The sequence below is a fragment of the Gopherus evgoodei genome, chromosome 2 (genome assembly GCF_007399415.2).
Source record: "Gopherus evgoodei ecotype Sinaloan lineage chromosome 2, rGopEvg1_v1.p, whole genome shotgun sequence".
NCBI classification, from domain to species: domain Eukaryota; kingdom Metazoa; phylum Chordata; order Testudines; family Testudinidae; genus Gopherus; species Gopherus evgoodei.
Genome location: NC_044323.1, coordinates 171,773,452 through 171,801,260, shown reverse-complemented (window position 1 = coordinate 171,801,260; position 27,809 = coordinate 171,773,452). Strand labels below are relative to the sequence as shown.

Below are 27,809 nucleotides of genomic sequence, written 5' to 3'. Positions count from 1 at the left end.
GTGGGACATTCTTTAAGTAGGAACCAGAAGCAAGCTTGTGCTTGGAGGGAAACAGCAGCCAAGGTAGGACTAGTATCACAGTCCTGCCATGAGTATAGTGTGCATTTTCACCCATAACTATGGAGTCATATCTAGATACAGTGCAAAGAAAAGAGAAAATGAAGAGAATAACATTTCTGTTGTATTTTCTGTACTATAGTTCCATGGCCTGGGATTTCTCTTGTCTTAATTGGAGATTTTCCTTTAAGGGGAAGAAAATCTACCATAGAAAATAATGCATTTGGTTTTTTGGTGTCTGATAAAGAAGAGGAAAGGGTGATCAGCTACAAACTGTACAGGTATCCTGGCTAAGGTTGTAGTCACTTCATCTTCTGTTGCAGCTGCTGCCACAGTGCCCTCTTCATTGACCTCTATATAAGCCTTATGGACAATGTGACTCACAAACAGGCCACCTTCTTTTGCCATTCCAGATAAATCCGATACTCCTGGGCGAAACACATTGGTCCTCTAAATATTGGTTAAGTTGAGCGCTTGTCTCAATTTTGAACTGAGGAAGAGACACCTCCACTTCATCTTCTTTCAAATGGTCAGGGCTATTCCAAGTTGTTAATTTCTCATAGGTAAGATCCTTTTCCAGCTACAGGTATAAAGATATATCGGAGTCAGAATCTTGTGATTATGCATCAAAATCAACAAAACACAGAACAGTGTGAGAAGGTGGGAAAAGTGATTTTTCATTCACATTGTGGTAGCCACATCAGGCATGATTCTTACAATACTACTGGGATTAGTAGCATAACATACACTAAGAGTATGTCTACAAAGGGATAAAGCCAACAGCTGCTCACATCAGCTGACTCGGGCTGCATGGCTGAAAAATTGCAGTGTGTACATTCAGCCTCAGGCTGGAGCCCAACCTCTGGGACCCTCCACCCACAGAGGGTCCTGGAGAGTGTCCTCCAGCCTGAGCCTCAACATCTGCACAACAGTTTTTAGCTCCTCAGCCCAAACAGCTTTTATCTCCCTGTAGCTATACCCTAAATATTTCCAAATAAGTGTTTGTTCAGTGTTGGAAAAAGAAAACAAGATTCTATAACCAATGTAAATATGACCACAATGCTGGGTCACCAGTGTGAGTCAATGGTGAAACTTTTAGCTTCAGTGGACAGATTTCTGTCATTAAAGTAAAAGAACTTGATCCTTCACCAGTGAAGTCAATGGGTGTTTTGTAATTGAATTGTATGGAAGAAGGGTAGGTAGCTGGATCAGATGTTAAGTCTGGCAGCAATTCATAGATTCATAGACTCTAGGACTGGAAGGGACCTCGAGAGGTCATCGAGTCCAGTCCCCTGCCCTCATGGCAGGACCAAATACTGTCTAGACCATCCCTGATAGACATTTATCTAACCTACTCTTAAATATCTCCAGAGATGGAGATTCCACAACTTCCCTAGGCAATTTATTCCAGTGTTTAACTACCCTGACAGTTAGGAACTTTTTCCTAATGTCCAACCTAAATCTCCCTTGCTGCAGTTTAAGCCCATTGCTTCTTGTTCTATCATTGGAGGCTAAGGTGAACAAGTTTTCTCCCTCCTCCTGATGACACCCTTTTAGATACCTGAAAACTGCTATCATGTACCCTCTCAGTCTTCTCTTTTCCAAAGTAAATAAACCCAATTCTTTCAGCCTTCCTTCATAGGTCATGTTCTCAAGACCTTTAATCATTCTTGTTGCTCTTCTCTGGACCCTCTCCAGTTTCTCCACATCTTTCTTGAAATGCGGTGCCCAGAACTGGACACAATACTCCAGTTGAGGCCTAACCAGTGCAGAGTAGAGCGGAAGAATGACTTCTCATGTCTTGTTTACAACACACCTGTTAATGCATCCTAGAATCACATTTGCTTTTTTTGCAACAGTATCACACTGTTGACTCATATTTAGCTTGTGGTCCACTATGACCCCTAGATCTCTTTCTGCCATACTCCTTCCTAGACAGTCTCTTCCCATTCTGTATGTGTGAAACTGATTGTTCCTTCCTCAGTGGAGCATTTTGCATTTGTCTTTATTGAACTTCATCCGGTTTACCTCAGACCATTTCTCCAATTTGTCCAGACGATTTTGAATTTTGACCCTGTCCTCCAAAGCAGTTGCAATCCCTCCCAGTTTGGTATCATCTGCAAACTTAATAAGCGTACTTTCTATGCCAACATCTAAGTCATTGATGAAGAGATTGAACAGAGCCGGTCTCAAAACAGACCCCTGCAGAACCCCACTTGTTATACCTTTCCAGCAGGATTGGGAGCCATTAATAACTACTTTCTGAGTACGGTTATCCAGCCAGTTATGCACCCACCTTATAGTAGCCCCATCTAAATTGTATTTGCCTAGTTTATCAATAAGGATATCATGTGAGACCGTATCAAATGCCTTACTAAAGTCTAGGTATACCACATCCACCACTTCTCCCTTATCCACAAGACTCATTATCCTATCAAAGAACGCTATCAGATTGGTTTGACACGATTTGTTCTTTACAAATCCATGCAGGCTATTCCCTATCACCTTACCACCTTCCAAGTGTTTGCAGATGATTTCTTTAATTACTTGCTCCATTATCTTCCCTGGCACAGAAGTTAAACTAACTGGTCTGTAGTTTCCTGGGTTGTTTTTATTTCCCTTTTTATAGATGGGCACTATATTTGCCCTTTTCCAGTCTTCTGGAATCTCTCCCGTCTCTCATGACTTTCCAAAGATAATAGCTAGAGGCTCAGATACCTCCTCTATTAACTCCTTAAGTATTCTAGGATGCATTTCATCAGGCCCTGGTGACTTGCAGGCATCTAACTTTTCTAAGTGATTTTTAACTTGCTCTTTTTTTCTTTTATCTTCTAAACCTACTCCCTTCCCATAAGCATTCACTTTGTTAGACATTCCTTCAGACTTCTCAGTGAAGACCGAAACAAATAAGTCATTAAGCATCTCTGCCATTTCCAAGTTTCCTGTTACTGTTTCTCCCTCCTCACTGAGCAGTGGGCCTACCCTGTCCTTGGTCTTCCTCTTGCTTCTAATGTATTGAGAAAAAGTCTTCTTGTTTCCCTTTATTCCCATAGCTAGTTTGAGCTCATTTTGTGCCTTTGCCTTTCTAATCTTGCCCCTGCATTCCTGTATTGTTTGCCTATATTCATCCTTTGTAATCTGACCTAGTTTCTATTTTTTATATGACTCCTTTTTATTTTGTAGGTCATGCAAGATCTTGTGGTGAAGCCAAGGTGGTCTTTTGCCACATTTTCTATCTTTCCTACCCATTAGAATAGCTTGCTTTTGGGCCCTTAATAGTGTCCCTTTGAAAAACTGCCAACTCTCCTCAGTTGTTTTTCCCCTCAGTCTTGATTCCCATGGGACCTTAACTATCAGCTCTCTGAGCTTACCAAAATCCGCCTTCCTGAAATCCATTGTCTCTATTTTGCTGTACTCCCTTCTACCCTTCCTTAGAATTGCAAACTCTATGATCATGATCACTTTCACCCAAGCTTCCTTCTACCTTCAAATTCTCAACGAGTTCCTCCCTATTTGTTATGTGGCAGACAGTCTCTGTGGATCTGCCGATGTGTTATCTATATTGTTTGCATTTATTATTCATTCATTTTTAGAGTAGTCTGTGTGGGTATTAACTATTTTGAAAGGTTGATAATACAAAATGTAGCAATTAGCTATTAATTACTTTGTCACCGTGCCTTATTTGAAAATAAAATGGCTGGCTAATTGTTGTTTTTTGAAATTTCAATAGTCACAGGAACAACATAAGCAGCCTGCCTTCAGATTTACTATCAACATGCTGCATGCTCTGCAACAAGGAAGAAGAAAAGTAATTTTCTCCTATACTGTCTGTCCAGATGATGAGAGATACACAAAACATTGCCATGTTCATATTCTGGTTATAAGGTTATCATCTCATCATAGGCAACTTTACCTGTGTTAGACCCGTGTAGTCTTTTGGCAGCACTATATACATACTCAGGTCACCCCCTTGTATGGGAGTTCAAGCACCTGAGAATCATGCTCCTCATTTGTAGCTATTTTATATTTGCCTATATGGTACATCATCTTTACAGGTTTGCTTGTAGTCTGAAAGCAGTGGCAAGTAATTAGAAAATGAGATACATACAATGAATTCCCTTGTATTAATACATTTTTCCTTGTATTATAAATTATCTTGGACCAAAATGCTGCAGTGGTTGCTTAGGGCCAGATTTTCACCTTCTAAAGAAAGGTGCATATAGTCCTCTTGAACCTTTCAAACATCTCAACAGTTTTTTCTCTATCTTGGCCTGAAGGGAAAGGGATCAGTCAGGTCTGATGGAAGGGGAAACTGGGAAACCCCATAAAGCCCCTCCTCGTGATCCAGGATTTCACCATGCTGCTTCTCCCCTGCTCCTTTAAAGCTGAAATACCATTTATCATCTCCCTGTGCCAGCGCTTAGGCACACCCACACCATGATGAATAGAAGGTTTAGAAGAAGAGTTAATGCTATTTCTTTGGACCAACACTTTCAGAAGCTGCCACTGGTAATGTGTGCCTCAGTTTGTTTGTCCAACCTGAGAACAATGCTAAGGTTAAAACTATAGGCTTTTCATCTTTCATTTAATTCTAATTTCAGTACAGAAGCATGTTCTCAGGTTAAACTGACCCAGAAATTTACAAAACCTAAAAGCAATAGAAATATTTCCATGAAAGTGTTTTGTGAATGTTCCACTAGGAACAATTTTTCTTTTGCTAAGCAAATGTTTCCCTGCAGTGTTGCCAAGCTATTTTTGATGCATTGTGCTTAAGTGTGACCAACAGAAGGTGAAACTGAAGTAAAGCAATATGAAGCTGGCTATTCTACATTCATTGCCCACACAACATGGGGATGGCGGGGGAGTAGCCCAGGGACAATGTATAGAATGTCACCTAAAAAACCCCACTTTCAATATTCAACCTTAATGAGGAAGGAGATCCGTCTGGTGACAGAATGTGGAAACTGAACACAGACTAAATGGATCTCTTGATGGCAGTCATTGTAAATGTGGCACCAGAACAACTCATTGTATGTCTGAATACAAGCAAACCAGTTAAGGGTCTATGAAGAAAATGATTAGAGGTCAGATTGTGAACTGCTCCAAATTAGGAGTGTAGTGGGGGAAGGCACAAGAAGCACCCTTATGCTAGGCCTCTGCTCAGTCAGTCTTTGCTCACATGAATGCAAATCTTTACAAGAGTAGTGAACCTAACTGCACCAGCTGCCTCAAAGGGGATGGGAAGAAAGCAGAGCTACATTCTGAATACTTCCACTCCTGCCAGAAGAGCTGACAGACCACAGAGGGCGCAGATGCTTCAGCTTCTTATACACGGCTTCCCCTGTGCCCCAGGTGGCTTTGTGAGGCATTGTACCTGTGTCAGGCATGATGCACTCTCCTAGCAGAAGTTTTGGAAAATAACTATCTCTTCACCCCCACAGCTGGTTCCTAGGCCATAATAGAGCCCTAGATTTAAGGGGACACATCCCATGTTAGCTCCTTGTTATCTGCCAACCATGTAAAACAATAGAAGCAATGATGTGATATGTGTATTTCTGTAATCTGCCTTGTTAATCTGAAAAGGTCTTTCTTTGGTGTTTTCTTTCTTAAATTCCACTGCCCATTGCCCTTTGAAGTAGACAGCATTCACGAGAACTAACACAGTATCAGGAGAAAGAGTGCCCGGGGCAAAGAGATCCTTGATTTTACCTTAAAGAAAGGGAGGCAAGTTAGTTTGTTTTGGCAGATCGGTAACACTAGTGCCATTTCTCTGTTGTAATAACATAGATGTACAGTGCATGTATGTAACTGTGTATAAGAATATAAACATGATACTAGACACACATAAAAGATGTTAGACTGACAGGCCTGAGAGGCTGAAATCTTCTGTCTATTCACAGAACAAGTGCAACACAAAGAGCATTTCTGTAGCTTCCGTACACTGACACACTGAAGTGCCTCAAGGGGACACAATGGAGAACAGATGTCATCTCCCCAAATGGCCATTTTATTCTTTGCTTCTCCTGACTAGTCTTGGCTCCAGGTCAAATTTTAAGTAGTGTGCTGTCATTTACCTTATCTCTATAGGAGCTCAAAAATCAAGATACTTTCTCAAGGTCCCCCCTCCTTGCCCCAATACCTGCATCTGATTGGATAATTCCTTAACTCCATGCAGTCAACCACACAGGTGGTCTCATCCAGCGCCCACTGAAGTTGTCAGAAAAACTCCTGTTGATTTCAGTGGGTGTTGTATTAGGTCCTAGCATTTGCTGACTACTCTGTTCTCCTCAAATATGTTTTCTCTATGGAAATTATGATCTACCTCTTGGTCACTCAGGTGATCAAATCATGGAGAGCTGCCACTGTAGCTCCATACATCTGTGCTGCAATTATTAGGAAATATTTTACTGCTCCAGGTTTTTAAGCACCTTGTACACTTTAAGCACCTCGCTGTTTTTGATTAAATATCAAGAAATAGCAGCCAATGGTTGACTTGTCCTTACCCTTTGTAAAGACTTCAACCCACAAATTTATCTGCTTCCTGGTTTCCTCTGCAGCATTCAGAAAATCAGATGGTTTCAATTCAGCCTGGTATAACTTTTGTGTGCAGGATAGGTATTGCTGTACAATAAGAGAGAATGTCAGAACAATACATCAGAAAACAGGTCTCTTAATAAAAGGTGTTCTAAATAAAATAAAATGTGCCTGTTTTTTAGTTCTGCAACACTGCAAAAGGATTTTTGTACATGCTAGAGACAGTGTGGGGACTAGCAGAATGAACTGGACCAGTTGGGTAGAGCGTAGGGATACAGGGGCATGCAGGTTTGGACAGTTTGCATAAAACAGCCAAACACTGAACCTTTCTGAAGTTCTGCCAGCTGATAAATGACTCTGCGACAGACTCATTGTATGACATTGAGAGAGACATTTAATCTTTGTGTCTCAGTTCCCCATCTGTGGAATAAGGATAGTGATACTGCTTTTCTCCTATCCCAGTGTCTGTCTTGTCTATTTATATTGGAAGTTTTAGGACAGGGACTGTTTTTTACTATTTTTCTACAACATTCTAGCACAACAAAGCCTTGACCTTAGTTAGGGCACCATGGTTTTACTACTGTGAAAATAATGATTACTCACCAGATTTATGTAGTTTTGCTGTGGTGAGTTTTCACATGCAATCTTATTATGTGAGGCTCGTTTATTATTCATTGTTTAGATGCAATAAACACATATATCCCCCTAACAGCCCAACCACATGAGCAGGCATTTACAGAATATCAGGTTCTTATTACACAAAGACTTAGGTCACTCTTGAGTAACAAGAATATCTGATTGTCACAGGTTCTCTTGTGGTCCTTAAATGCCTGCTCATGCTCCAAAGGGCTGGGGGACCATTCTTAGCTAGTCCACTTCCTATATGTATCTGGTCACTTCTGTCCCTGTCTAACCTAGCGTGTCACTGACTGTACATTTATATGTAATTCATGAATGTCTTTGCAGCATTGTCCCTTAATGTTTCGTTTTCCCACCAGCTAAGATAACTAAGGATGACTGCAACGGTACTTCCACATGAAATTTCAGACTAGAAGTAGATTTTGAAAACTGATTTGTGAACAGTTTTTGGGCCTATGAAATTTCAAACAAATCAAACAGGAAGGCCCTGTAAATAACAAGAAATGAATTGATTAAAAACGTGGCCTGAAACTTTGTGGAGGAATAATTCACCCCAGAACATAATTAGCAATTCTATTGAAGATGCATGATCCAGAATAATTCTAGCTCACTCTCTCATCTCTGTGTTGCTTCTAGAGTGCTAACAAGAGTAAAAAGCATTACAATCTTAATTTTGTCAGTCAAATAAACAGCTGCAACTCTGAATATATATCTGAGTATCTGGTGCCATGATTAAACAGTTACTTTTTTAACTATAGCAACCTTGTAATTTTATTTTACTGTTGATTTACTAAAATAATTATATAAAATATGCATGTATGTAACTGTGTATAAGAATATAAACATGATACTAGACACACAATTTTATGCATGCATATATTTATATAATTATAAAATATTTTTATATTTATATTCTTATACACAGTTACATACATGCATATATTTATATAATTATTTTAGTAAATCAACAGTAAAATAAAATTATAGTTACAAAGCTGAAGACAAACCTGGGTAATAATAATGTACTGCATAAAACAGCTTTTCAGGGCAAGATTTACATAACACTGTCTCTTTGTTATATTTTTGTACAATGTCTAGCCCAGTGAGACCCTGGCCTGTAGGCACTACAATAATGCAAATAATAATAGTAAACACTTCGAAATTTTTCCTTCAGTGCTGTTCAACACACCTAATTGCACTTAGGTTCCAGTGCTCTGAGACCAGAGAGGAAATGAGCACATCCTGTAACTAAGACTTTAGCTTGAAGTTCTCTTAAACTTTCCATTCTGGAACCAGATGAATTTATTTCGAGCTGATTGGCTGTTCTGCCCTACTATTCAGTAACTCCATGGGATCAACTCCACCCCTTGTCTAAGTGGACACAACTCCCATTCAAGTCAGCAGGAAATGAGACCTCAACTGAACTAAGCCCACGTTCATTTCTGTTGGTCCTACAATGTCACCGGCCACTAATGTGAACCCCAGTGCAACTCACCTGAAGAAACTGGAATGTCTGTTCTCCATACAGTCTGTTGGCATTAGCCAATTCATAAGAAGTGGTGGGTTTATTGATTGCTGAGAAGATGTCATGAAACTGGGAATGAATCCCTCCAGGTATATCACACTAATCATCAGGAACCTCCAAATAACACAAAGTTTCTATAGTTTATTTCTGACCGAAAATGGTTGATGACAGAGACATTGTTTGTTTTGGTTTTTTTAATTGTTCTTCTATGAAACTATTTGGATTCAATAACTTAACTAGCTTTGCCTTCTCTGACTTGTTTTTGTTCCTGATAGTCTCAAGATCTATGGAGCAAAAGCCCTGTTATAAGGACTAAGGAATTTGTGGTTCTTTTGGGATGTTCCACTTGTTACTTATGGAGCACTACACATGCGAATTTGTTGAACAGTGAAAAATGTTCAGGTTAGTAGAGTTGCAAATGTTTTCTGTATGTCTGATTTATACATGCACATGTGCTCATGATCATGGTAGGAGCCCACTGAAATAGCAAGATGCAAAATGAACTGATCACTTGTGAATGCGGTTGTGATTAGTGCATCCACAAATCAATCATATAATTGTACAACATTTTAGTAAAGAACCCTAACCCTTGCTTTTTGCTACCTTGTATACATTTTTATCCTTCTCCCTATACCTTCTACCACCCCTCACCAAAGCATTCTCCCCACACATTTTGATGTTATAATTCTAATCTGTTAATTTTGAATTCATATGAAAATTCCCCAAAGTTTGTCCAACTCTAACATTTGTTCTAAGATACCGGCCACTGGGGAGGAAAAGGTAGTCTGTGACTGCTCTCTGAATTGTCATCACTTCTTGTTGCTTCAGAAGAGCTTCCAGTCCCAGGATTTTCATTTTCTCTAAGTTCTGTGAAGTTAAGCACCTGAAATAGAAATGTAACATTGCAACAGTCATACACTATATTGATTTACTTATGCCAATGTGTGAAACAACTTGTTGCAGAAAATTCAGTTTTCTGTCTTACCTGCTGTCCTTTCTATTGGAGATGGACATCCTGATGTCAAAAGGCAGGTGTTCTCTACTATTATCAATGGATGCAAGCCATTTGGTGAATACTACTTAAAATCACTAGAAGGGAGAGCTATATTTCTATGATTGTGGAACTCACTGCCTACTTATTCCCATAATATTCACTTTTTTCCACAATGTACACAATAGGGCAACTGTAGTGGGGCAGTTACCCCTCTCCAGCTCAGCAAGGGTTAAAGCCAGCCCTTGGAGAGAGCTGGGGCTGAGAATGAATCAGAAAAGGCTGAGAGGCCAATCAGGGCCAGGCTGGGAAAGAAAGGAAGGAAGGAAGGGAGGAAGGGATCTGGCTACCTGCCTGGGAGCTCAGGGTACTGGGGGTAGAGCAGGGCTGAGGAAAGGCAAGTGGAGCTGAGGAGCTCCAGCCTGGCAAATCCCCAGCCCGGGGGCCTTGCTAAAGGCCAAAGCCAGTATAGGGGTTGCCGAGGGGCTGCCCAGGGTCAGGCAGAAGCAGCTGGTCCTAACCCTTGCCAATGATGAGTGGCCATTACAGACTTCAGTCTGCCCAAGAGAAAGGGAGTTGGATGATGACTGGCAGTAGGCACTGAGGTAAGGTGGGCATAGAGGGTTGGGGGTTCCCTTGGGATGGGAGACCCAGAGCATGGGGGTATTGCTGAGGCAGAACCCGAGATAAAGAGCACCAGAGTCCGGGAAGGACGTGGGGCCTGAGGCAAGCAAGACATTGGCCAGAGGAGGGCGCTCCAAAGGCTAAAGAGCTAATTCCCGAGATGACCAGCAGGAGGTGCCGTGCCATTGAGTCTCGCTTCGCTACAGCAATACATTCAGTAAGGTTCTGCAGGTGTGCAGCGATCTTGGATAAAAGCTTATTCTTTAAAAAACCTAAATTTAAGGAACAATCTGAAGACCAATGGAAATGCTTTCAAAGTTTGCTAGGTTTAATTCCAACAGATGCAGTGTTTGTTTGTCAAATATAGAGTTAGTTCCTGCCAATATTTAAGTGGACATGTATTTTGCAGTTGACTTCAGTGCCGGCATCACTGGAACCTGATTTTTTTTTAATTACATTCCTCTTGTATGCAGATCCCTTTACATCTGCTAACAGTATTAGGTCACACATCCAGCCTTCAAAGCAAAAGATCCATCTGAAATTTCTAATAATGACAGTTGATGTACTCAAAGACTGATGACACATGATTCATGATTCACCTTAACTAGGGCAATTGCTACTTGTGCAGGCTTTATTACCCATGGAAAACGAAACTGCTCCAAGGCCTTGGCTACACTTGAGAGTTACAGTGCAATAAAGCCACCAACAGTGCTGCAACTTACTCCCCGTCCACGCTGGCAAGGCACATACAGCGCTGTATCTCTGTGGCTACAGTGCTGTTTGTACTCTACCTCCCTGAGAGAAATAAAGAGTATAGCACTGCTGCTGCTACGCTGGGGCACCAGTGTAAACAGGGAATAATCTTAGTACACAGCAAAGAATCCTGTGGCACCTTATAGACTAACAGATGTTTTGGAGCATGAGCTTTCGTGGGTGATATGCATCTGAACAAGTGGGGATTCTTTGCTGCTTTTACAGATCCAGACTAACACAGCTACCCCTCTGATACTTAGTACGCAGTGACTGACCTCTGGAAACTTCCCATGATCCTTTTAAGTGAAGGTTCTGCTCTTTGTTTTGTTGTGAACTCTGGGCTCTGGGAGCTGTTTATCAAAAAAACGAAACACAGCTCCTGTTTGCTATGAATGAGCAGAGGCAGGGGGGCTCCCTTTGGAACGCCCACGGCTAGTGTTTGCTTGAGAGAGAAGCACCGCAGCAGGCGGTGTGGGGGGGGTCTGTTTCGGAGTGGCTGCTGATCTGGTCTGTGAGAAAAAAAACAAACAGCTGTTGTTTGCTTTCAGTGAGTGAGAGAGGGGTAGGGGAGGGGGTCGGAACTTGCAAGGTAGGGCGCTGACACAGTATTGGCTCCAAAAATCCACTCTCTCTCTCCCCTATGCTCCCTGTCACACTCCACCCCAGTGATCCACCTCCCCCTTTTGAAAAGCACGTTGCAGCCACTTGAATGCTGGGATAGCTGCCCATAATGCACCGCTCCCAATGCCGCTGCAGATGCTGCAAATGTGGCCATGACAGTGTACTGGCAGCTGTCAGTGTGGACAAACTGCAGTGCTTTCCCTACTCAGCTGTACGAAGACAGGTTTAACTCCCAGCGCTGTACAGCTCCAAGTGTAACCATACCCTGAGTTACAAGAAAAGGCTTGAGGAGCTCAGGTGACATTACATGTGGGAATAGTCTGCCATTGTTGAATAAATATGAAGGAATAAAACAAATGCCTTATTATTGCCTATCTTTTGCATCTGGGCGGCAGTATTACCTCTGGCCCCAAGAAAGACCGTGCTCAGGGCAGCTAAGATACTCAGAGGAGAATAGATGATATTTCCAGATGGACGATCTTCATTCAGTACCTTGAAAAAGTCAAGGCAAAATTTGGTAGTTGCTTCACTGATGGAGCTCATTGTGAAAATTAAAAGCTGCAGATGAAAAAAATAAACCAAATCAATAGAGTTCAACAGTCTCTTTTCTCAATCTCTTACTGCATCAGAGGATTTCAGTGGCTTTCTTGCTAGTTACGCACACATGTTGAGCCTCAGGGTGCGAATCCACCTAAATAATATAGATGGGGATAATACTCAAGTTTCTGACCCATACGTTTTGGGAAGAATGGGATACAGGCCTTTAGAAAAAGAATTCCCACTGAGAAAGCAGCCTCATCCTCAGTTTTCCACTCAGGAAATTTTCTTCCACTCCTGTGCCTAATGGACAACACCGCAAGAAGTAAACTCTTCTACAAACACAGTTTCTTGAAGCAATGAAGCATATTGATGCATCTTCCCCATCCTACTTCAGGGGAGTTATGCATGATTTACAACACTATGAGTTCAAAATCAAGCTTCCTGAGAGGGATTATTGGATACTCCAATTTCTGTTTGTATGTGATCAGAGCCACATTAGACTGTCTTTTGCACCCAGATATATCAAGAGTAACTTTGGAGGAGTTAATCCAGATATACACAGGTGTAAATTAGAACCTAATTTGACCACTCATGTCTAGGTAACAACAACAGACAATGGATAGAAAATGATCTGATTAATATGTGATAAGGTATCACTGAATCAGCTTGTTCTATTATAAAAGAACTATACACTATGTAAGATGTGTGAACATCTATTTATTGGAATACATTTTCCAGTTGGGGTTGACTGACAGGAACATTATACTGTAATCTGTCTCCATTAACTGTGAAAAGGGATACCATTGATTTCTTCCCAGGGAGCTATTCCAAGACTTTCACAAATAGATAAAAAGACCTGGGTGATGTTTTTCTGACAAATAGTTTATCTGATAAAAAATATAATCTTGGTTGACCTGAAACTATTCACCAATTTGACACACATTTACCAAAGGGTTTGGGCCAAAAATACATTTTCAGGATAGATTTGTTAAGTGGCTGGAGTCAAGGCTGGCTTTAGGCCAATTCACCCAATTCCCCAGAACTGGGCCCCATGCGTAAGAGGGCCCCATGCCGGCACCTGGTGCCTTTTTAATTTTTACTCACCCAGTGACGCTCCAGATCTTTGGCCACATTTCGGCGGTGGGCCCTTCACTTGCTCCGAGTCTTCGGCGGTGGGTCCTTGAGTGCCACCAAAGACCTGGAACAAGTGAAGGACCTGCTGCCAAAGTGTTGCCGAAGACTCAGGATGCTGCTGGGTGAGTACAAATCGGGCTCCACACTTGCTAAAGCAGCAAAGAATCCTGTGGCACCTTATAGACTAACAGACGTTTTGGAGCATGAGCTTTCGTGGGTGAATACCCACTTCCTCAGATGCATGCATCACCCACGAAAGCTCATGCTCCAAAACGTCTGTTAGTCTATAAGGTGCCACAGGATTCTTTGCTGCTTTTACAGATCCAGACTAACACGGCTACCCTCTGATACTTGACACTTGCTAAAGCCGCCCTTGGCTGGAGGTATGCTGTTTGCCCCACTTTATCTACAGCCCAATGTATAGGTGGTGGCAATGTCCTGTACAACTTCTGCCCAAAGGTGAGGGTGTTCAGCTGGGATGTTCAATTCCCCCCTCTGCCTGATTTGGAACAGTGAGTTGAATTTGAAATGCTCACTGCTCAGGAAAATACCATGAGGCCTAGGGTATCAAGTGGCCTAGAGTCTCTCCCACTGAAGCTTTTCCACTTCGTGTGAACTAAATTGCCGTTGGAGCAGGGACTTGAATGTGAGTCCCCTTCATCTGAGGAGAGATTCTTTACTATGCATGTGGATGATCTAATTCCAAATTCTAATCCACTATTCCTCTGAAATTGTGTTATACAATATCACCTTTTATTTTGTAAGCAAGAAAAGAGAAATATTTTTTCCACTCTATTTAGCACTGATAAGGCCCCAACTGGAGTATTGTGTCCAGTTCTGGGCACCACTCTTTGGGAAAAATATGGACAAATTGGAGAAAGTCCAGAGAAGAGCAAAAAATGATTAAAAGTTTAGAAAACATGATTTATTAGGAAAGATTGAAAAAGTTGGGTTAGTTTAGTCTGGAGAAGAGAAGACTGAAGGGGAATATGATCACAGCCTTCAAGTACTTAAAAGATTGTTATAATGAGGAGAATGATAAATTGTTCTCCTTAGCCACTAAGGACAGGACAAGAAGTAAGGGACTTAAATTGCACCAAGGGATATTTAGATTTAACATTAGGAAAAATTTCCTAACTGCAAGGAAGACAAGATGGGTGAGGTATCCTCTATTATTGGACCAAATTCTGTTGAGAGAGACAGGCTTTCGAGCCACATAGAGCTTTTCTCCAGGTCTAGGAAACAGGGCTGGCTTTAGGAAGTGCGGGGCCCAATTCAAACAGTTTTGATGGGCCCCTGGCAGGGATGACTAAAAAAAAAAAGACACATGTAAAAAAACATGTGGGGCTTGTACTCACTGGACAGTGCTCCCAGTCTTTGGCAGCACTTCGGCGATGGGTCCTTCACTCGCTCCAGGTCCTCGGCGGCACTGAAGGACCAGCTGTGGAAGACCCAGAACGAGCAAAGGACCCACCACCAAAGTGCCACTGAAGACCCAGAGCGCCGCCAGGTGAGTAAAAATTAAAAAGGCGCCTCTAGCCAGGGAAAGGAGTCTCACTGGGGGCGGGGCCCGATTCAGGGGAATTGGTGGAATAGGCCTAAAGCCAGCCCTGCTAGGAAAGGTTATCCCAGGACCACAGCAAAATGCAAGGTGGAACAGATCTTAAACTGACACCCCCATCACTGGAAGTTTTTAAGAACAGGTTAGACAAAAATCTGTCAGGGATGATCTAGAAAATACTTAGTCCTGCCTCGGTGCAGGAGACTGGACTGGATGACCTGTTTAGGTCCCTTCCAGTCCTTCATTTCTATGATAATATGATTTTCTTACTTACATATTTTGTTTCCATCTCAGACTCTTTTCAAAAATATGCACAGATTTACTGACGTCTGAGGTTGAGAAGAGAACTTTGTGTGTTATTGTTAGTGCAAAATGCTTAGAAAGCATTCTTAGAAAAGGTAAGAATATTGCTGAAAATTTCTTTTCTAATCATCAACAGCTGGCAAATTACACATTTCACAAGAGCTGATGATTGTCTGTAGTAATGTGATATGCTTTGGAAAGTGGTGACACCTGCAACATTTTGTGTAAACTCTGCAAGCCAAATTTTGCTCTTACACTGATATAAATGCATCATAACTTACCTTAAACCATCAGGATGTGTGGGACTCAGTGCTTCTGAAAATAGAGCTCTTTATTTAGGTACCTAAATCTGGGTTTAAGTGATTACCTTTAAGCACTCACGTCTAAAATTGATGCCAAAGTGCCTCCTCCACAGTCACACCGGAATATCATGGCAGAGTCAGGAATAGACTCCTGAGTCCCAGCCTTGCACCATTGGCACATGCTGCACTGGGGATGTAACATTCTGGACAGCTGGACTAATCTGTGCAATTCTAAAATGGACTGGGTATAGCAAAAGGATTTACAAATATTCCCTTCACAAATCATAACAGTAACTAAGACTGTAAACGCACATAGAAGAAATGCTTACCTGGCTGTAGAGAGGAAGTTTGAAACTTGCTAGATGTTTGGTGTGGTGTCTTGCAAGGTGCTGGAATATAAAGCATTTGCAACACCCACTGGCTTTATCATATGTTGAAATTATTAGATATATTATTGCTTAACGGTATCTTGCATAACTAATTAGAATGCAATCCATAGAATATTTTTTGTTAGTCATAAAATATAATTATCATTCTTATACTCCTGGAAAGATAAGACACTATTTGTCAGAGGCTACCTCTGCTGTATATTTTCACTGATCTTCCAACACAAAGCTGCCCTAAAACTGGTGTCTTCAGCTCCTTGTGAATCCTTCTCCACTGCCATAGAGCCACCGTAGCCATGACTAATGAACAGAATGCAGCTAGGGAAAAGTGAATGTGCATAACTTTATTCACATGAGAAGGACCATTGAATTCACATGAATAAAGTAGTATATGTACTTAAGTTTTTGTCAGATTAGGACCTTAATTTTATATTTTCACCAATCACATAAATAATCTCAGAACAGAGATTGGATAATCTAGCGGTGTTTTATTTCATCGCTGAGAGATCTGACAAGGCATGGGACTAGATAACAGATTTATCAGTTTTAAGGCCACAAGGGATCATTATGATCATCTAGCTCAGTGGTTCCCAAACATTGCACCAGGCGACCTACCAACTGCATTTTCTTTTCTTTTTTTTAATTTATGTATTTATTTATTTTTGGTAATCCATTATTACATATGTGCACTTTCTGCCTGACTCTGGAGCCCTAATCCCAGCCTGGTGTGGAGGGAAGCCACCAGGGACAGAATCTGGAAAGAAAGCCTGCCCCAGCTGCTGTGGGGTGAGCAAGGGACAGGTCTGCTCTCCAAACCTGCACTGTCCCCAGGGCTTCCTCTCCACACCTGCTGGGCTGGGAGAGGTATATGTTTGTCTAGGCCAGTTCTGGCCTTAGGCGTGATAACCAATCTGTAATCTTCCATGACCCACCACATGGGAAACACTGATCTAATTTGACTCCTGCATAACACAGGCCAAATAACCTCTCCCATTAAATTCATCAAGCCCATAACTTCTGTCTGAGCTATGTACAGCATATCATCCAGAAAATCCGCCAGTCTTGATGTAAAGATGTTGTGATGGAGAATCTTACCCATGTAGGTAGATGTAGACTGTGATCAAGTCAATTCTAAACCTTCTCTTGGATAAACTAACCAGGTGGACCTTAAATCTCTCACAATGTGGTATGTCCTCCAGACATCAAAATATTTTCTTGTAGTTCTTTTCTGAACATATTCCACTTTTCAGCATCCATTTGAGGTGTGGGCTATGCTAGCTGAGCTACTTAAGCTGTTGGACTTCTTACTGTTGCTGTAAGGGCTTGTCCAATTTAACCAAAACTCTAGAATTTTGTTATATTTTGAAGAAATTTAAATGTGTATATATATGTACATATATCACTCTTTCACAATGGGGTATTTACTTTTTAATGTATTTCTAACAAAATGGAGGTCCCTGCTAGGCAAATAATAATGATTCTTGTGTAAGAAGTATACTTTGCTAGCCCCCTGGGGCTCAGGAAGGTCAGAAGAAGCTGCATCAGGAAACTCCAGGATAAGGTTTGATGCAGGGAGTCAGAAAACAGCTGGAACTGATTGGTCTCCCAGGGCAGGGCCGGCTTTAGGCTTATTCCACCAATTCCCCTGAATTGGGCCTCCCGCTGAAGAGGGCCCCGGGCCCAATGAGAATCCCTTACCTGGCTAGAGGCGCCTTTTTAATTTTTACTCACCTGGCGGCGCTCTGGGTCTTCGGTGGCACTTCAGCAGTGGGTCCTTCGCTTGCTCTGGATCTTCGGCAGCGGTTCCTTCAGTGCTGCCGAGGACCTGGAGCGAGTGAAGGACCCGTCGCTGAAGTGCCACCGAAGACTGGAAGCACTGTCCAGTGAGTACAAATCCCACATGTTTTTTTACATGTGTTTTTCTTTTTTTTTAGTCATTCCTGCCTGGCCCTGGAAACTGTTTGAATTGGGCCTCGCACTTCCTAAAGCTGGCCCTGGCTGCAGGGAATACATCACATCTCTCTATGTGAGATAGATTCATGTATATCTATCATTCTTTATAGAGATAAAAAGATAGTCATGTACCTTTATTTACTATTTTTCTCACTGACTCTGACACTATGGGATAGTATTAAAATGGAAAAAAGTCAATGATGGTTATGAAGGAGATTAGAGAGATGCAATGTCTGATAGTGAACAGTCAGTATGAAAGTTTTAGAGTTCACTTAAATAGCTGAAAGCTAAGAAATAAAAACGATGACACAAGATGACAAACCGCCAGGTTTAATTTTAAAAGTAAATTTTACTTAACATTTTCTACTGATGTCCAGGCAAATTTCTGTCTGTGCAGAGCCCTCCCCTTTTATGGTGACAATGAATACAGATGTCAAGTAACACACAGACTGAAACAATGTTAATATCAGCGTTTGCCTTTTGGCTCTGCTCCAGCCATAGCCCCGCATCCCTGCAGCCCTGCTCTCCCCGCCGGAGCCCCGCAATCCCACAATCTGCTACCCCGGCCACAGAGCGGCAAGTCCCATGGCCCCACTATCCTGCGGTTGTGCTACCCGGCCGGAGACCTGCAACCCCGCTCTCTGGCCGGAGCCCCATGGCCCCGCTATCCCGGCCAGAGCCCCGCAGCCCCGCTCTCCCGGCCGGAGCCCCGTGGCCCCGCTACCCTGGCCAGAACCCTTCTCTCCCGGCCAGAGCCCTTCAACCCCGCAGCCCCGCTACCCCGGCTGGTGCCTGAAGGCCCCGCTATCCCAGCTAGAGCCCTGCAACCCCGCAGCCTCGCTCTCCCTGCCGGAGCCCCACATCCCCATGATTCCGCTCCTCCTGCGGAACCCTGCAGTTGCGCTTTCCCAGCGGGAACCCCTCAACCCCGCGGTCCCTTTCCCCCGGCTGGAGTCCCGCAATCCCACTCCCCGGGTCAGAGCGTGGCAAGTCCCCCAGCCCCACGGCTGGAGCCCCGCAACCCAGTGGCCCAGCTACCACCGCAGGAGCATGGAAATCCGAAGTGCCGCCCGGAGAGTACGTGCCCCGCACTGACTAAAGCCGGCCCTGTCCTAGGGAGCCAGGCTGGGGCAGGTAAATGGAAGAAGTTAGCTTTTGGGATCTGACATTGGCTAACTAAGAGTACAAAACTGATGGGCTACAGAGGGGCTTTTTCTAAGATGCTCATTAATTTGTTTAAGGTCTGTTTGGAATTGCCTCATATCTTTTCTGTGAAAGAAGAAGGAACTGGAGACTTCATTAAATATTGTGTGGAACTTTTCCCATATCTCTTCCCTGAAGGAAATGGAAGCTGAAGACTTTGTTTAAATCCTGAGGAGAAGGTTGTTGGAATTGTGCTACCTTTCTCTGAAAGAAAGGAGGCTCCAGATATTTTGTTTTCTCAGATTGCTCAGGGACTTGGCCGTTGTTTGCTCAATCTGGAGGCAAGGTAACTTTGTTATTGTTTTATGGATGTCTGCTGTAATTCTTTCACCATACTAATCATGATAAGAAGAGGGGGTAGTGCTTGGGTGTGTGCCTCTGAATCTGATGAACCTTAGTGACAATCTACCACATCAGAGCACCAAGGGCGGCAGGGAAATAGCCTCCTTAGAGCCAGTTATTCAAGTCAGGACTGCAGGTCCAGAAACCACATGATGTGGGATCTTGATCTCCTGAGGGAGTGACTTGAGGCTGACCACAAGGTTTCCCACAGTAGAGGGGACTGGAAGTTATCAAAAGATCAGGACTGCTTGGAGCACCACCTGCTCGCTCTCACCAAGCAGAAGAGAAAGAGAAGCCTGTGCTGGTGGAGTGACATGCAGGAAAAAGGACTTGGAGCCCAGAGATTCCAGACTGATGAGGAAACTGAGACAGGAAATGACATACAAGTGTTCTGTATTTTGCATGGATGTGTACCTTGCTTGTGCTGTTGAAAAGTAAGTGTGATTGCAGTGCTGCCAACTTTCCTGATATCTCCCCAACTCACAACAGTTGGGCTGGGGTTGCAGCCAGTCTGGTGACAACATAAAACGCCCCAGCTTTCTGGTGAATGTCAGCTCTGCCTAGGGGGAAAACAGCCAGGCTGCTTTCCCCATTAGGGAACAGTGGCAAAGCAGAGCTACTGCATGAATCAGGCAGAGCTCACTAGCCCCTCTCCTCAGGAGCTGATTTCATTCTCAGAGGGGGAGATGGGGAGGAAGTAGAAAGAGCCCTGCAGCTTGGGGTACCTCCCTCTGCCCCTGTGAGCAGTGGGGATGACCCCTCTGCTCCTCCCCTCCCCCTGCAACACCTGGTCTGGGAAGGGCAGCAGGGGGTTAAAGCCCCCCCCCCGACCAGTCCCCAGCCTACAAGAGGGAGAAGGAGGACTTGCTGGAAACCCCCTTCCCAGAGAAACAGGAGTGAAGAGCCCCAGGAGCTGCAGAGAGTGCAGAAGGAAGGCTGGAGGTGAGCAGTTCTGATGAGGGTTGGGGGATAGGCGAGGAGAGTTCCTGCAGCAGGGGTGAAAATCACCTTAATAAATATGCTAATTGTCTCTCTCTCTCTCTCTCACACACACACACACACACACACACACACACACACACACACACACACACACACACACACACACTGGGGATGAGCAATGAGAGGTCAAATATCAAAAAATGGATTAAAATAAATACAAAATAATCCTCCCCCTTAAAACTCTTTGGCGTGTGGGACAGACACGTGATTTTTGAGCCCTGGGAGTTGGCAATACTGGACTGGTTTAGAAATCCCTCTGCAAAGTGTCTTATTGTTGTCCTCAAGGGTTCCAAGAAGAGTTAAACTGTAAACCAGAGTCCCCACTGGGAGAGTGGAGCTGAGGGGAGGGTGAGCTTGCTTGTTGGGGTTCAGCAGTGGCCATCGGGCTGAATCCACTTCCAAGGGGTATCAAGTAGTTTAACCCCAGAGGTATGTTGACTGGGGCTGTGACATGGACAAAAAGATTTTACAAAAAATGCCTGCTTTGTGCAGAAAATGTTGACTTTATGTCCTAGCCCTAAACCTAAAATATTTTAGTTTCCAGCTGAAAAACTCTTATTCCAAAAGCCTGCTGTGATGCCTCCTTGGAGTTGTAGTGCAGTTGATGAACCAGATGGGAGTCAGTACAGTTCCACAGGATGGAATTGCTGGGGGTTTGGTTTGGGTTTTTAAAAAAATTTTTTTTAAAGAAAACCTAGCTATGTTTGCACACACAAAGCTATGTTAAAGGAACATGAAGATTGTAAAGTCAAGCACACAAGAGTTAGGAAAGTCCCAAATTAGGGTGTCTGTTTTTCATGCTACAGTTCCTAATTACCCAATAACATTTTTCCACGGGTCTGCTGCCCCATTCAGTGCACAAGATGGACAGCACTAAGTAAACGAGCTACTATTATGTTTCTGCATTAAATATGGGGCCCTCACCTTTATTTACTGTACACCATTCAAACACAGCACTGAAGACAGAATTATTAACTTCCTTATGAGCTTTTCTGTGGCACTCATCAGAGTAGCAGCTGAGTGTGTCCCAAATGGTAATGAGTCCACAACACCACAGTGAGATGACGATCTCCCCGTTTTACACTTGAGGTATGGAAATACTGGGACATCAATGTCATCAGTATGCACAGGTATGGGAAGTGAGGGGTACTGCGAGGTGCTGTGGAGCTCCGTGCAAAAAACCTGGGAGTGTTTCCCGCACCTATGCTCTCCACTCACTCTCTGCTCCAAAACCCCTCATCTCACCCTTGTCTCAGGCCTCTGGTTCCAGGGCCCATCCCACTCCTGTTCCCGTGCTGGGGCTATGCTCCTGGGGCCTTGGCCGCCAGCTCTGGTCTCTGGCCACCGTCCCCATGCCCAGCTCCATGGCCGGCGCTCTGATCTTGGCCCCGCACCTGAGGCCCTGCTACCAGCCCTTGCCCGGCCTCCTATCCTGGCCCCATGCCTGCCCCCCACTGTGGTCTTGGCCGTCTTACCTCTGTCCAGGTCCCCCCATCCTAGAGACACTGCCTGCTCCCAGCCTCAGGGACAGGGGGCAGACAGGTAAAGAGACTGGGCTTTCGGCAACCCCACTACTAAAAATGTTCTTGCACCACTGACAGTATGCATTGAATGAGAGTGCCAAATCTGAAATGCATATGGCCTGATTTTTTTGTTTACTTGCTGGGGCCACCGGTTACTAGTACATAACCCACTAGGGAGCTGTGACCATTTCCTCCAGCCCCTTGTGGCCTGTTAGGTTTCATATTCCTTCAAATTTGTTGGTCTTAAAACTAGGCCCCCACTTCTTTGTGTCACTTATCCCAAGTCAATTAGTACCTTAGATCTTTCACCAAAGACAAACACCAATCTTAATAATTAACTAAACAGTTATTAACTAAGAAAAGAAATGAGAGGGTTTTTACAAGGTTAAAGCAAGCAAATGTATTTCCTTTTTCCAGAATTCAAGCTGATTGGATGAGCCCTTTTGCATGGGTGTGCAGAGGCAATTAGCAAAGTCTTTGTACTCTGATGTCTCACACTGGCCCATTCAGTTTTGGCTAGCCCCTTCTGATGTGCAAGAGGTAAAAACTTTCATAGGGATTTAGCATTTTGCACTAGGTAACATTTTTTTCCTTTGGTGAGTTAGATATTTCAGAACAAACATTTTACAACTTGTAGTGAGGCAGTGTGGTTCCCCGCCGCCCCAGAGAGGGACGAGCCCTTCTGGACACTGGAGTGGGCAGAGCTAGAGAGCTCTGAGCCCACCCCTCAGAGGGTCAGGCGGTGCCCCAGAAGTATAAAGGCTCAGCCTCAGAACTCACTTGAGAGACAGCGCCGGGAAGCCAGACACCTCTGGCCCAGCTCGTAACTGGGAAACCCCCGCGGCTCATGGTGCACCCAAGGACTGGCCTGCCCTGCCCTGCACCAGCTACCCGGAGCAGTTGCCAGGCCTGCCCCACTCCACTGCTAGGGCCCCAGGCTGGGATGCAATGGAGTGGGAGGGCCTGCGTGCCCCCTGCCACCCAACTCACAGGTGGCAGTCTCCCCCTCTCCCAGGACCTTTGGAGGCCTGGGCTCATTGCTCCTGCTTGTACTGCTACTGCTCAGCTCCTGCTTGAGGGCCTGAGCGCCTGACTCTTTGTTTCCCGCCCTGATCTAGGGCCTGGGCTTACTGTACTTATTTCTGCTTCCAAATGGACTGCTGAGGGGGACTCCCATGGTTAGACTAATTTCCCAAGACATCAGCAGTGTGTAGTGAGGCGGTGTGATTCCCTGCCGCCCCGGAGGGGGACAAGCCCCCAGCTAACCTTTCTACAAACTGTATAGCAAATACTTCAGTATTTCCTTACAGCATGGAAAACAGAAATTATAAGAAGGATTAATACACGTAGCAACTTACAAGCATTTCATAAAATTTAAACATGTGTTATAAGTCTAATATCCATCTTAACCATAGTAACATACAGATGAGCTGGTCTGGTTTCCAGTAAGGAATTTCTCAGTGCTCAGCTGAGGCCTAAAGTCTTGTCAGGAACTGGCCCCTGGTTTGCCAGCATCACAGCCTGATTTTGGGTCTCTGATCATTCCCAGGGTGCATCATTATATGTTAACAGTGTCAGAGGCTCACAGGCTTCTAACAGGTTGGAACAGAATCTGGAAAAATCATTGGCCATCCCTGTAATCTGCTGGACTCACTTTGGTCTGAGCATTTCCTTAATGGCACTCAAAACGTCTCTCTGTGTGCCACCAAATCCTTCAAAAGTCAAATTCCTGGAGTAAAGAACCTCAATTCTTCTCATTTTCAGTCTGTCTGTATTCAGCCTAATATTGCTCTCCTGGCCCTGTTTAGAAGTTGCCATAGCTTAGTATCAAGGATTTGGATTCCTTCTTCCTTGATATCTCCTATATTTGCAATAAGAATGTTGTCAACTATCCTCTTGAGGTGCTCATTTCAATTGACAGTGAAACACTTCTGGGGCCAAGCTGAAGCCCATAAGCTTTTGTACCCACACCACCTGCCAAAAAGTCTGACACCGGTTGCCTATTGGCTGGATGGCTCATCTAGCTCAGTACACCAGAACCCATTCTTGACATCACAAGCAGTGAATCCATTTGCCCTGGATACATCATGTAGTATGTCCTTGATCACTGGGAATGGCTAGTAACTTGTTTTCAATAGTTTGGGGGTCCATGCAGATCCTCAGTTTACCTGTTGGTTTTCTCACCATGACTAGGCAGCTTATCCACTTTGTGTTAGTTTCTGTGGGTGTAATATGCTTGTTCTTTGTAGATTTGTCAGATCCTTCTTCAGTGGCTTCGCCAGAGGAAATGAAACTCTGCATTTTGGTAGTTTCCTGCGCTTCAGGTGGGGATATATTTTTAAATTCCACTTGCCCTCTCGGTGTCCATCTCCTTGCATTACATCCTTTCGTTCTGTTAGAATGCTGGACAGGGTGCCTGGTGACTGGTATCCCTCCTCTCTCACATTAAGGATATTCTGGTGTTGTATTAAGATCAAATCCATGGCTTACACTGCCCAGCTGTCCAGCAGTGGGTGGTGCCGCTGTGTGTCAACTACTATAAGTTCCAAGCTTATCACTTGTTTTGTGGGTTTCTAATCAACCATCTGTATTTACCCACTGGCTTCCAAATGGTTTAATTGCACATAGCCACCTGTGGTCACCTTTCTCCAGGCTAATAGTGCTGTTTATCAGGTTAGGTCAGCTTAGCTACATTGCTCAGAGCTGTGAACAATTTCATACCTTGTGTGATATAGTTAACCCTACCTAAGCCCCATTGTAGACACTGCTATATTGACAGAAGCATTCTTCCATTAACCTAGCTACTGCCACTAAGAGAGGTGGGTTTACTACAGCAATGGAAGAACGCCTTCTGTTGCTGTAGTGAGTGTCGATATGACAATACTACAGTAGTGTAGCTACATAAGAACATAAGACAGCTGTACTGGGTCAGACCAAAGGTCCGTCTAGCCCAGGATCCTGTCTACTGATAGTGGCCGATGCCAGGTGCCCAAGAGAGTGTGAACCTAACAGGCAATGATCAAGTGATCTCTCTCCTGCCATCCATCTCCGCCCTCTGACAAACAGAGGCTAGGGACACCATTCCTTACCCATCCTGGCCAATAGCCATTAATGGACTTAACCTCCATGAATTTATCCAGTTCTCTATTAAACACTGTTATAGTCCTGTCCTTCACAACCTCCTCAGGTAAGGAGTTCCACAAGTTGACTGTGCGCTGTGTAAAGAGCTTCCTTTTATTTGTTTCAAACCTGCTGCCTATTAATTTCATTTGGTGACCCCTAGTTCTTGTATTATGGGAATAAGCAAATAACTTCTCCTTATCTACTTTTTCCACATCACTCGTGATTTTATATACCTCTATCATATCCCCCCTTAGTCTCCTCTTTTCCAAGTTGAAAAGTCCTAGCTTCTTTAATCTCTTCTTATATGGGACCTGTTCCAAACCCCTAATCAGGGCCTGCTCCAGGCACCAGCTTAGCAAGCACGTGCTTGGGGCGGCCACTCTGGAGAGGGGTGGCAGGTCCAGCTATTTGGCATCAATTCAGCGGAGGGTCCCTCACTCCTGGTTGGAGCGAAGGACCTCCCGCTGAATTGCCGCAGATCGCAATCACAATCACAGTTGGTTTTTTAGGGTTTGTTTGTTTTTTTGGCTGCTTGGAGCAGCAAAACCCCTGGAGCCAGCCCTCCCTAATCATTTTAGTTGCCCTTCTCTGAACCTTTTCTAGTGCTAGTATATCTTTTTGAGATGATGAGACCACATCTGTATGCAGTATTCAAGATGTGGACGTACGAGAGATTTATATAAAGGCAATAATATATTCTCCTTATTCTCTATCACCTTTTTAATGATTCCTAACATCCTGTTTGCTTTTTTGACCACCTCTGAACACTGCATGGACATCTTCAGAGAACTGTCCATGATGACTCCAAGATCTTTTTCCTGATTTGTTGTAGCTAAATTACCCCCCATCATATTGTATGTATAGTTGGGGTTATTTTTTCCAATGTGCATTACTTTACATTATCCACATTAAATTTCATTTGCCATTTTGTTGCCCAATCACTTAGTTTTGTGAGATCTTTTTGAAGTTCTTCACAGTCTGCTTTGGTCTTAACTATCTTGAGCAGTTTAGTATCATCTGCAAACTTTGCCACCTCACTTTTTATCCCTTTCTCCAGATCATTTATGAATAAGTTGAATAGGATTGGTCCTAGGACTGACCCTTGGGGTACACCACTAGTTACCCCTCTCCGTTTTGAGAATTTACCATTAATTCCTATCCTTTGTTTCCTGTCTTTTAACCAATTCTCAGTCCATGAAAGGACCTCCCTCTTGTCCCATGACAACTTAATTTACATAAGAGCCTTTGGTGAGGGACCTTGTCAAAGGCTTTCTGGAAATCTAAGTACACTATGTCCACCAGATCCCCCTTGTCCACATGTTTGTTGACCCCTTCAAAGAATTCTAATAGATTAGTAAGACACAATTTCCCTTTATAGAAACCATGTTGACTTTTGCCCAACAATTTATGTTCTTCTATATGTCTGACAATTTTATTCTTTACTATTGTTTCAACTAATTTGCCCGGTACTGTAATTGCCAGGATCACCTCTAGAGCTGTTTTTAACTATTAGCGTTACATTAGCTATCTTCCAGTCATTAGGTACAGAGGCCGATTTAAAGGACAGGTTACAAACTCTAATTAATAGTTTCGCAACTTCACATTTGAGTTCTTTCAGAACTCTTGGGTGAAGGCCCTTCGGTCCCGATGACATGTTAATGTTAAGTTTATCAATTAATTCCAAAACCTCCTTTAGTGACACTTCAATCTGTGACAGTTCCTCATATTTATCACCTATAAAAGCCAGCTCAGGTTTGGGAATCTCCCTAACATACTCAGCCATGACGGCTGAAGCAAAGAATTAATTTCGTTTCTTCACAATGACTTTGTCATCTTTAAGAGCTCCTTTTGTATCTTGATCATTGAGGGGCCCCAATGGTTGTTTAGCAGGCTTCCTGCTTCTGATGTACTTAAAAAACATTTTGTATTACTTTTGGAGTTTTTCGCTAGCCATTCTTCAAACTTCTCTTTGGCTTTTCTTATTACATTTTTACACTTAATTTGGCAGTGTTTATGCCCCTTTCTATTTACCTCCCTTGGATTTGACTTCCACTTTTTAAAGGAAGTCTTTTTATCTCTCACTGCTTCTTTTACATGGTTGTTAAACCACGATGGCTCTTTTTTCATTCTTTTACTGTGTTTCTTAATTGGGAGTTTACATTTAAGTTGAGCCTCTATTATGGTGTCTTTAAAAAGTGCCAATGCAGCTTGCAGGGATTTCACTTTAGTCACTGTACCTTTTAATTTCTGTTTAAGTAACCCTCTCATTTTTGCATAGTTCCCCTTTTTGAAACTAAACGCCACAATGTTGGGCCATTGAGATGTTCTTCCCACCATAGGGATGTTAAATATTATTATATTATGGTCACTCTTTCCAGCCGGTCCTGTCATAGTTACCTCTTGGACCAGCTCCTGCGCTCCACTCAGGACTAAATCTGGGGTTGCTTCTTCCCTTGTGGATTCCCATACCAGCTACTCCAGGAAGCAGTCATTTAAAGTATCAAGACATTTTGTTTCTGCATTTCGTCCTGAGGTGACATGTTCCTAGTCAATATAAGGATAATTGAAATACCCCACTATTATTGACTTCTTAATTTTGTTAGCCTCTCTAATTCCCCTTAGCATTCCATCGTCACTATCACTGTCCTGGTCAGGTGGTCGATAATAGATCCCCAATGTTATATTCTTATTAG

General features: G+C 43.4%; 1 protein-coding gene across 1 annotated transcript; it reads right to left on the bottom strand.

The window, feature by feature from the left end:
- Window positions 1-141: 141 nt before the first annotated feature.
- LOC115646450 (leukocyte elastase inhibitor-like) lies at window positions 142-12,298 on the bottom strand. The gene is given in 9 exon segments (XM_030552284.1): window positions 142-505; window positions 507-637; window positions 3,971-4,026; window positions 4,029-4,125; window positions 5,624-5,766; window positions 6,561-6,678; window positions 8,726-8,854; window positions 9,579-9,638; window positions 12,099-12,298. Coding segments are annotated over 9 exon segments (1,185 nt in total). The 5' UTR covers window positions 12,288-12,298; the 3' UTR covers window positions 142-243.
- Between the last annotated feature and the right edge of the window lie 15,511 nt (window positions 12,299-27,809).